This window comes from Diadema antillarum, unplaced genomic scaffold (assembly GCF_040938485.1).
Source record: "Diadema antillarum isolate AM-2024a unplaced genomic scaffold, OU_Dant_1.0 scf00000007, whole genome shotgun sequence".
Taxonomy (NCBI): domain Eukaryota; kingdom Metazoa; phylum Echinodermata; class Echinoidea; order Diadematoida; family Diadematidae; genus Diadema; species Diadema antillarum.
Genome location: NW_027270896.1, coordinates 2,079,751 through 2,091,042, shown reverse-complemented (window position 1 = coordinate 2,091,042; position 11,292 = coordinate 2,079,751). Strand labels below are relative to the sequence as shown.

The 11,292-nt window shown below is 37.9% G+C and overlaps 1 protein-coding gene across 1 annotated transcript; it reads right to left on the bottom strand.

Annotated features, from left to right (window-relative positions):
* Positions 1-9,822: 9,822 nt before the first annotated feature.
* LOC139716521 (uncharacterized) lies at positions 9,823-10,683 on the bottom strand. The gene has a single exon (XM_071628064.1). The coding sequence runs from the start codon at positions 10,681-10,683 to the stop codon at positions 9,823-9,825; it is 861 nt and encodes a 286-aa protein (XP_071484165.1).
* Positions 10,684-11,292: the final 609 nt, after the last annotated feature.

The window sequence follows — 11,292 nt, the reverse complement described above, 5'->3', positions numbered from 1 at the left end:
CGTGTAGCGCTACGGAGCATTCAGGGAGATCGACGACGGGATGCAACGGCAGTAGGCTGGCATCTATGCCAAGGTCTCCATCGGAGTTTGGAAATCGAAAAATGTTCTTAAATTCGCAAATTCTACTTAAGTAGCATAGATCTATGTTGCAAAATGCCTGGTCATGTGCTGCTTTGGATGTAGAAACAGGAGAAAAGAAGGGGAGCGGAGATTCTTTCACAAGTAACTAAAATTACATGTTATAGTGTGTGTTAAACAGATTGATTCAAGGCAAAAAAAAAAGAAGGAAAAAGAAAAGAAAAGGTCTTGCAAAAATTCGTCAGGGCACTCCGCCCTCCCTCAGCTATTCTCGATCTATTGCTACTATAATATAGATAGCTAATACAGTACATAACTATATGCAAGGTCGGCGGAACGGGGGAGGGGGCATTTGCCCCATTTCAAAAAAAAAAAACTCCCCTTTTTAAGTTAAAAAGTGCTCATTTCTAAGTGTCCTATTTGGCCCTTGAGCCCCCCCCCCCCCCAAAAAAAAAAAAAAAAAATCGTTCCTCCACCCTTTGCTATACCAGCAGTTAATTTCACTAAGATAGTGTGAGAAAAGCTCAGAATACGTAATATATATGCCTGGTGACAGGACATGATATGCTCCGGCATTGATATCTTTCTGAAAGTAGAATTACCATCATGGGTCTGATTGGGCTTTTGGTTCTTGTAAGAAAGGCAGGGTGAGGATTAGGATTGGGTCACCGTGGGTGTATGATTGGGGTTAGGGTTTATGTAAGCTTCAACATTAGCATTTCGAGCTTGAACATCATATGTCATGGAACCAATATGCCTACACGTACTTATAAAAATGATTTATTTCATTTCCACCACCACCAGAAAAAAAAAATAGAAATACATGAAACACTCGTATACACAGATAGGACTATAGAATGCAGTCCCCTCATACAGAAAAAAAAATATAACTGCAAAAAAAAAAATACAAAAATTGACGCAGTATTACTGTATCACAAGGGGCATCCGCAGTCTAGAGACAAGAGAACCCTTTGTATTGCATGGACCATGGTCGTGTTGGTCGGCTTGAAAGTATTACCTCGTTGAGAATAAAGTAATTTTTTTATATTTTCATTTTCTTTACCACTCACAATAAGAGATTGCTAGCAACTTAAATTTTTGAGTTGTTTCCTTCTCTCATCTCCGACCCCCTCATCTTTTTGCTGAAAGGCAATACGTGTTTGAGCGCTTGTTGTATACGTGTTCACGTGTCCACCACAAAAAACTGCGCTGCCCGGACCGATGCTTGTTTTTGCCCGGACAAAGATGGCGCGCGGCCTCTTCATCTCGGCACACGAGCACTGCGTACGCGCCACACGCAGTCCGCGCTCTAGTATATTATTAGTATACATCTCTATGTCCTGTACGTAGGCACACACACAGGGCGTTTGGATGTGTAGCGCAGGTGGTGCAGTTATTTCCCAGGTGCATGCAGGGTGCATGACGTTCGCTGAAAATTGACACGCCCACTTCCATGTAACAAGGCAGCCAATAGGTGCGGAACACAGCCTGTCTTTTATGCCAGAAAATTAATATGAAGTGGCAATGAAATTTTATCATGTTGATATTACATGAGCGACTAAAACATCTGCCCTGTTCCCAACGTAAAGTAAATAGATGGGTAGCCCCTCGTACTTCGGTTAAGTGGGCGCCAGTAAAAAGTTTGAATGGACAAACGAAGTGATGGGAATTTCATAAATGAACGAGTATTGACCAGAAACACTAATGTGGAAAGAGACTCTTTCTTGACACTCTTCTTCCACCTTCTCACAGTGACACAAATCCTAGTCCGCGATATTGAGTATCCAATTGAGATTAGTCAAGCAAAAGCTTGGAGATTAGAATTAGTAATTCTGCCCATCATAATATTGTGCATTTAATTTCTAAGGTCCCCCCCCCCCCCCCTCCCCTCACTCTGTGACGTCGCGTGTGTGCGTGTTACGAGGCAACATTATTTTTGAAACCTCTTATTTCTGTGAAGATGAAGATAATGGTAATTTTTATGATAATGTGATGAATTGCAATAATCATGTAGTGCATAATGTATATGTATGTATATGGATATGTAGGCAACTCTTATGGCAAAAAAAAGATTACAGGATTAGGTATAATGCATGTCTAAATATGCATGTTGACACATTTCATCCATTTTAAACTCATCGACTCATAATTCCTTTCTGCCCCCTCTCCCAAATTCCTTGCTGCAAGAAGGCGACCTTGTATAGAGTTTCGTTAGAGCATTATTTCCTATCATATTTGTGCGATGTTCATGATGTCACTATACAAGTTTCTCTTTAGTTAACATTTTTGTTGTATATACCATATCAATAATTGCTTGGAAGGGAATGCATTTTATAACAAGCCCTGCTTTTTAGCTTCAGCTCCATTTCAACATCATTAAGTAAATGTATTGTCATGTATCTTTGCTTTGCAATCTATTATATTGCGATTTTATGTACATATTATTTGGCATACATAGAATATTGTTTGCTTGATTTTAACATGATGTTTTGTACATTTTCATTTTTTTTTGTAAAAGATAAAAATTAACTAATGAAATGAAAATTGAAATGGATAGCTAAGCGATTATCTTCACGTTTAGGGTCTTTCTCTGTTTTATCGTTTTCTTTTAGTGTATCATGATGATTAATTGCAGGGCATGCAATCATGTATTACAAGATATACATGTAGTAACTAAAGGCATTGGAATGCACCTTTCTTTATAGACTGAGCATAACTTGCATGTTTCCATGTAAGTGTTTTGTTAATTACCTTATAGTAACATGGAAACATGCAAATTGTGTTTGGTTTAGGGGAATGTGTATTCCGATGTCGTCTGTTAATCAAATAAGTAGGCCTTCTAAATCAGTGATTTGCAGGTGAGGCCTGAGTTTGTTTGTTTGTTTGTTTGATGGTTGTGGTTGTTGTTGTTGGTTGTTGTGGGTTTGTTTGTTTTTTTGCACATCCAGGCAATCTGAAGAAAAATAGTAGAAAAGTTAGTATGAAATGTAATAAATGACACATATTCAGATGTCGATATTCATTTGGACACCAAACATGATGATCAGCGTACATGTAATGCAAACAACACAAATCAACACAACTCAACATGTACTTGCATTTCACGCAGGTCCTTTTAAGTTGGCGCAATTTATTAGCATCTAAGACAGTCATCGTACAGTACCGGCATACATACCCGAACAACGGAGCCCAAGAACCCGAAGTGGCGTTATGAGATTGCAATTTCTTTTGTCCCCCCCCCCCCCCTTTCAGTCTATAGACTTTTTTCCTCTCTGCATGTACCTCAGTATCCATGAAAGAATAATTATCATCCAAGTTACAAAAAAAAAGCTTTACCCCGGCCCTTATAGGAACGAAAAAAAGAAGAAGAAGAAGAAGAATGAAATCAGAAGTATAGAAAGTGGGAAACAGAGGGCGGATATTCAAGTGAATTTGGAGGGTGAAGGTGCGGTTCAAGAAACACTACTTCTGATCAGACACCTATAGTATGACGAATAAGTTTGTTTGTTTGTTTGTTTATTTATTTCTTCATCAAATTTGTATCTTGTAAACCTCCGTCGAAAGCACGACAAGGACCACGTCGTCAGAATGAACAATTTTCAAACTTAATTCTGGCAACATTCGGGACGGAATTTTAAATTGTCCAAAAGTCTGACAGCTTTGTAGTGATAGTGCGGTTAAAATATAGAATCAAGCTTCGAATGCCCTTCGAAATCATTTTCCTACATCTCGCAATACACCTCTAAAGTGTTTTTAGCAAAATATTTTGGCCGACCAGAAGCAAGAGTCCAAGTGAATACTTTTTATCCACTCAGTATGCAGTCACAATTTCGGAATTTACTTCGAATATTGAGGAATATGTATAAAGAATTTTTTATTTCAACAGCGTTTCGGCTCAGTAGCCTCTTGTGTGATTAGGATTTTTGTGTTCTTTTAGAAGTATAGGTGCACTGTAAAAACATCGGTGTTAGATTTAACACCACGGGTGTTAAATCTAACACCGATCAAACTTCAATAGAGGACCACACCCACAGGTGTTAAAAATGCACTGTGATGGTGTTGAAAAGTGTTCACCTGACACTTCGTGGTGTTAATTTGACACTGTACCTGGTGTTATTTTGACACTGTACTGGTGTTAATTCAAAAATGACACCACATGGTGTTGATTTGATATTTGTTGGTGTTAATATCAATGGTTTAACACCCGTCCAGCTTCAATAAGAGACCACACCAGCTGGTGTTACTTTGGTGTAAATTTATTTTCACATTTTTTCAAAAATCTAGTATCTTGATCGTCTTGTTTAAATTAAAAATCAACAAGAAGTGCAGTTACTAAAAAACTCTTCAAAAACAGTTTAAAATTTGGAAATGACACCCGGAGGTGTTAATTGAACACCATAAATGAGCACCGAAAATTTAACACCAGCTCGGTGTTCACTATTTAACACCGGACTTTTTGCAGTGTGGGTGAGTAATCGGCATCCACACGAAATTTCACGACCTCTTGCATTGAGTATTTTATGTGACGAACTTGTGAGAGCTCAGAAGCAACATCGTAAATACATTACAATCTCGTCTCAAAGTTGCGTCGAACTTACTTTTTTTAACAAAATGTAACTCATGATGCACAAATAGTCTCAGAATAAGTTTGCATTCATCTGAAGGGTTCCTGCGAATTAAAGGGATCCTATAGTTTTGGCCGAGACCTAACGTCAGTTTTATCACATTTTTTTTTTTTTGGGGGGGGGGTGAGATAATGAGAAACCTCTTATGAAATATTGAAGAGCATGTAATTTCAAGAAGCAGTTAACGTAAATTTGATAAAAATTGGTCTTGAAATGGTTGGGATATCTAATGAAATTGACAGGCCACGACTTTTATTAGGATCTCTTTGTTTTACCTTGTTTTTATAGAAGATATCTCAGTTATTTCAAAACCAATTTTTGTCAAATATACTTTTAATTCCCCTTAGAATTGTATGCTCTTTAACATTTCATATATAGAGTGGTTTCTAAATATCTCGCAAAACGTTACAAGCTGAATCCTCACCACAACCAGTATGCTGTGCGGTCCCATTTTAACAATGCTCGTGTGTCAGACTGTCAGCTAAAAGTACTGATCTGAGATCACATACATCGTAGCAATCATCGCGTCATCCATGCTGATTGATACCATGGGGGCAATTATCAGTAGAGTGGATTTTCATATTCTATGCTGTGACAAAAAGTACTCCGTATGAATAAGAGTCTGAGTGATAATTTGTTTTCCTATAGGCCTATACACAGATATTCGTGAATTAACTTAAAAAGCTGCATAACTGTAACATGGAGTGACGATATTGGTGTCTGAGTACAATCATGGAGACGATACCAATGTACGCTTCAAGCTGAGCGGATTTTGTGTGACAGTTGGCGGTATTTGCATATTCTAATTAACATGGTAACATATTTATCATTTTGAATATCATTAAAATTCTTCTCAAATCCAGGCGCAGATAAAACATTTTTATGCATGAAAATGTCACTAAATACAGGTCAAAAGTTGCTACAACCTCATTGATTTGCTGCAGAGCTTCAGGAAAACTCGGTGCATGTCAGAATGCGTGCGAGAATAGGTATACCAATTAGGAGAGAATATATCGGTCTAGATGGAAATTCGCGATGATTATGCAAGAATTTTGCAATAAATTCTGAAATACGCGCGAGATAATTTTGCAATAAATTCTGAAATATGTGTGAGATAGTTTGTGAATATTTTGTGCATACATTGTTAAAAGAAAAATTGTGAAGTATTTGCATCTTTTTTTTTTGGTTAGAAGATGTGTACTGCGATATTGGGGTTTTGGGGGGTTTTACGTTCACTCACAAACAGTTTATATTGATATAGTATTAGTTTTAGTAATTTGCTGCATATCAAAATTGTTGATATTGTATACAGAAGTATGTAGAAGACATACATGTGACACAAAGAATAAACTAGAATCAACTCAATCAGGTATATATACCCAAACATTAAATTAACAAAATTGTATTTCATCGCACGCACAGCTCAGCACAGCACAGCACAGCACAGCACAGCACTCACCTAAGCACAGTATTATGGTAAAGAATGCCTATTGATAATAGATAAACGAAAACTATTTTGAATTCCCCCTTTATTTTTGATTTCATAAATTATTCCGATATTTTGGATTTGACTATTGATTCTATTTTGTAGACACGTCCGTCATACAGATATGTAAATCGATTTTAAGTCTCGAATTTTACCCCGAGGCCTCGATCCATGTCAAGCTGCTGCTTATGATCGCGGTCTCCTGCTTTTCTGTTATTATAATAACCAAAAATGTTTAATTTTAAAAATCAATTTATACAAATCCCCCTCTGTTATATTTTTTTCTCAAATTCGTTTATTGAAACGACATGATATACTCTGAGTGAATAATCAATTATTATCTACATAATCTACAACTGTTGATTTAACAATTCGCCTCTGAACATTTTTTGTGAATGATATGCTATACACGTCTTATACATCGAATACTGTCATGTTCATAGTGTGTGTGTATAATTTTCATGTACTTTAAATTAATTTACAAGACAGTATATGCTTGCTTATATGTTGTGTAATGTTAATTTCTAAATATGTGTATTCTTTTGTTATGTGTGATTTGGAAAAAGGCAGAAACAAAATCAAATCAATCAATCAATCATCAATCAGTCAATATTCGTTCAACTGACCGGAAAGATGCACGAGGTCTGGTCAGCTGTTACTGCTAGAGAGCGAGGAAGGATAGGAGAGGTGATGTAGAGATGCTATACATTTTTATCTTTTAAACGCAATAATTGTGAACGCAATAGTAATGTCATCTTTGCCGTATCTAATTTGCATGCAAAAATTATTGTGACCGATACTCTTGTGCGAAAAGCGCACGCAAACCCCTTTAAGTTTGTCCGCTTTTTTTTTTGGGGGGGGGGGGGGACTTTGCCATTCTATTTGTTTGACCTTATACAATTCTTATCAAAGTCAAATGATTTACATGCATCATTTGGAGATCTGTCTAAAGTAAAACGAAAATTACGGAAAACAAGTATGCGAATGGCTGTGGTGCTATATTGTCTATCATCTTGTACAATCATCGCAAGTCGCGCTTCAGGTATTTGTTGGGCATGGCCTTAGATAGTGAAGAAAGGTATAGAGAGAAATAGACAAAGACAGAAAGGGAGAGAGTGAATGAAGAGGAAAATGCGTTATGATGACGAGGTGTAATAATCATCCCATCCATTTCGCGCCATTTCAGCCTTCATCTACTTCAAGTATACTCAAGCATAATGATTGCAGTAAAATGCTTATATACATCGCGTGAAGTTTCCTTTCGATAAGTATGTCCTTGGATACACAATAGTAAAGATACAACTAAAAGGCTGCAGTGGTCACAGCCCAATGCTCCAACCAAGGCTCTGTCTCGATACCTCACGCTGGTTTCCATAGTGACTGGGAAAGCAATATTTAGTGGGAAGTACACGTTCCGTTTTCTCCTTCGAATATTGCCTCACGCACTTTCGTGTAATTGTGTGCCTCAAAAAAATAATCACAATTAATGCATTTTTTAAAGGAAATTAGATGCGTCCTTAGTGTCATATCATTCGAAGTTTGCGCAGGAGATCAAGAGACAAGTTATTTACATATCAGATTTTTACATGTGAAGTAGATTTAAAACTGCCGTAAACAGTAAATATACACAATGTTTCTGTGCCTACCATTTCATTTTATCACCATCACCTTCATCTTCGTAGTCACATTTTTCTTCTCATCATCACCCTGTCATCATAATCATAATTTAACCATATTTCTATTAGTATCTATGCACTAGAATATAAAAACTGAATGCATTATATGTTCAGATTTTTGTCTCCATTCTGCAAGATTAAAGACGCATATTATACGTATATGTTCCTGGGCTGCCACGTATTCAAGCATCCGCTTGGATATAGCTGCAGTCCTTCTTCTGCATAATTGCTTAGGTAATTATTTGCAAATTTGGTAATACAATTGGTAACAGAATCAATGTACACATTTATTTTTTTCTCCTTTGAATAATTTACCTTGTAATCTATACATTGATGTTTTCTGAGGTACTGAAAAGAATTCTGATTCATGTATGAAATTATGTTGCGGAAAATAGATCAAACAAACAAACATGTAGAAAAACCGTGCTTCCTCATAAATCGTCCCCTTTTTAGAAGCCGCAATTAAACCGAAGTCATTCTCAATCTAATAGGCATCCAATGTCCCCTGGCTTTAAGAACAATGATACCTATAGTCCTGTATTCATGTGAGAGATTACAGACTTTATTTTGTTGCTAGGGCCAAATAAGACAATCTCTTTCTATCCCTTTTAAACGTTTACGAAGCTGCTTTCTCGATCATTGTATCGCAGTGAATCGAGTGCGAATAACACTTGTAAATATTGTGTCCCTCTTTCCAAGTTTGGAGAATTCGAATCTAGATGAAGGGTCATAGAAAGCCGTGGCATCTCCCCTATCGTTTTATACAATTACTGAACTCTATATAACTCGAGTCAGAAGGCCCTTACGTGTCTGTGCTCAAACATAATAATGCGCCATTATACTAATGACATGCAACGTTATTCCGAATTTGCTTGCCTGACGAATAAGCACTACCGCCCCGATGAATTAGACACACTTGTGTGAATGCTGTTCTTCAAAAGCGGAACTAATAGTTTGTTTCAATATTCTGAGTGATCCATTATCACTTTAAACTAACAAACATACAAAACAGTATGAACATGATTTCACTCGAAACCTTGAACTACAGGATGAATTAATATAATCATTATGTGTTGCTTACTTGCAATGGATTATACTGTTATGTCCTCTCGAATGAAAGGAAACTGAAGCCCAAAATAACTGCGGATTGAATGTTAAAGCAACAATATTTGTAAAAAAAAATCACTGAAAGTTTTAGGAAAAAATCGGAAAATCGAACCAAAAGTTATGTTTCTTCAGAATGTTCATGAAAAGCAACAATATCAGCAGAAAACATCAGTGACTGTTTTAGAAAAAAAGAATCGGAAAATCGAATCAAAAGTTATGTTTATTCATAATGTTCATGAAGTTTATGTGCCGTCAACGCTGGATAATGAGACTATTGCAGTTCATGGCGTCATCATGGACATGTAAAAAAAGATGAGAAAATTTTTTGAAATGTCATTCTTTTTTAAAATGAAAAGTAGGCCCACATTATACGCAATCGACTTGTTGCTAGTTCAAGGTAATGTTATTCCCCTGCTTTCTGAAAGATGTATTAAGTCATGTGCTCTTTCATTACGGTTATAGAAAAGTTAAAATGAAAATGTTGATTTTCGTTATATGTTCTTTATACTGTTGTCCATTATGACGTCACGAAGTGTAGTAGTCTCCTAATCCAGCGATGACAGCATCGAAGCTTTATAACTTTTGAGCAGATTGTTCAATTTTCCTCAAACCTTCACTGATGTGTTCAACTAATATCATGGCTTTCACTCAATCCAAATGTGTATTCAGGTTTTGGTCTCCGCGATATTATGGGACAGTTTATCTGACCGAAATATGCTAAAAATGGACTTAATGTTTCCTGATTCTTTAAGAAAAAAATATCAAAAACATACCACAAAGCTCCTTGTACGCACACTTTTATCCTGAAATGTGAGCATTGTGACATTGCACTCTCACACTCCTCATATTTTCAGAGCCACCGCTGTGGAAGATGCAATAGTTTGAAGAATCCTCGACGGTAGTGTACGTTGGTGATGGCGTACAAGACAGGATTGACGAGCGAGTTCGAATACAAAATCATTACTGTTATGAACATTTGGATTGATGAAGGGGATTGGGAAGATTGTTCTCTGATTGCAAACACTGCATAAGGCATCCAACAGACCAGGTAGAACGTGACAAGAACTAGGAGAGATAAATATGCCTTTCTGTATCCAACTAACTTGTTACGCTTGCCACCAGCCCGCAAAACAGGGTTAGGAGCTGGCGACTGCCCACTTTCGGCTCTGCTAGTGTCCCGACATGTGAGGCTGTTCTCCTTTGGTCGTTTTGTATCATCGAGAGTAGGATCACCGCTTGAGCCCGGAGGAGGTTCCAGGGAGAATTCCCTCGTCGTATCTGTTTGCGCCTCGACTCGTCTGGAGCGCGCTTCGCTTGAGCCCCGAGGAAGATCCAGAGAAAGTTCCTCGATCCGTCTGGAGCGCGCGTAAATCTCCAAACCAATGTTGAAGCAGAGAGCAATCAGGACGATGAAGGGTACTGCTATTTCCACGAGGAGCATGAAAACAGAAAAGCCAAAACTGTGACGAAACTCCATAAAACAATCCACTTTGTAATCAACAAGAAGGCTGTTTGTGATCTCCGGCCAGACAAAAGCGATGCCGGTGTAAAACAGAAACAAGAATGACCACATTGTTGCTAGGATAACGATGATTTTCCTGTGGGTCAAAAGAGCCCGATACTTTGGACTTTTTGAAATTGCTAACCGACGCTGGATACAGAGTAGAATGACCAGGAGCACTGACATCATGGTATCCAGGTAAGCTACCATCTCGAATATCTTGCACATCAGCTCGCCAAATATCCATCTTCCCGTTAACCGCTGTACGGCGGAGATTGGTAGATTCCAACATCCAACGAGCAGATCCGACAGTGAAAGATTCAGGATGATTACATTAGAGACATGTTTCCGCACATCCTCATATTTAGAATAAATAAGGATTACTATTGTATTTGCCAATGTTATGAGAAGAGCCAAAATGATACTGCAAACCGCTCCGGCCACTGATGTTTCTGTGGTTGCAAACCCGTCGGGTAAAGTATCCGCGGCCAAAGTAGAAGTCAACGCTGAGTTGTTCTTCATTTCGATAAGACTCTGCCAACACTTTTCTCGACTTAGAGCTGCTGTCACGACATGTCCGCCTCAACCAACACTCCACGCAATGTCTTTCACCGTAATCATTAGTTAGGCCTGATCAATGGGAGAGGGTCTCACGAATAATGCACACGCGCGCGAGGAACGATCAAAGTGGCTGAATGCAGTTGAAATCGCATCATGCAATAAAAAACGTGTTATCATCGTACGCCAGTCCTGTCAGAGTCGCAGTTTCTACTTCCGAGCACATTACAGGTCTCGGTGCAAGAAAATTAAATCCCCCTC

What these genes read in the sequence shown, in the direction of transcription:
- LOC139716521 (XM_071628064.1), bottom strand. Translation starts at nt 10,683, where the DNA reads ATGGTAGCTTACCTGGATACCATGATGTCAGTGCTCCTGGTCATTCTA.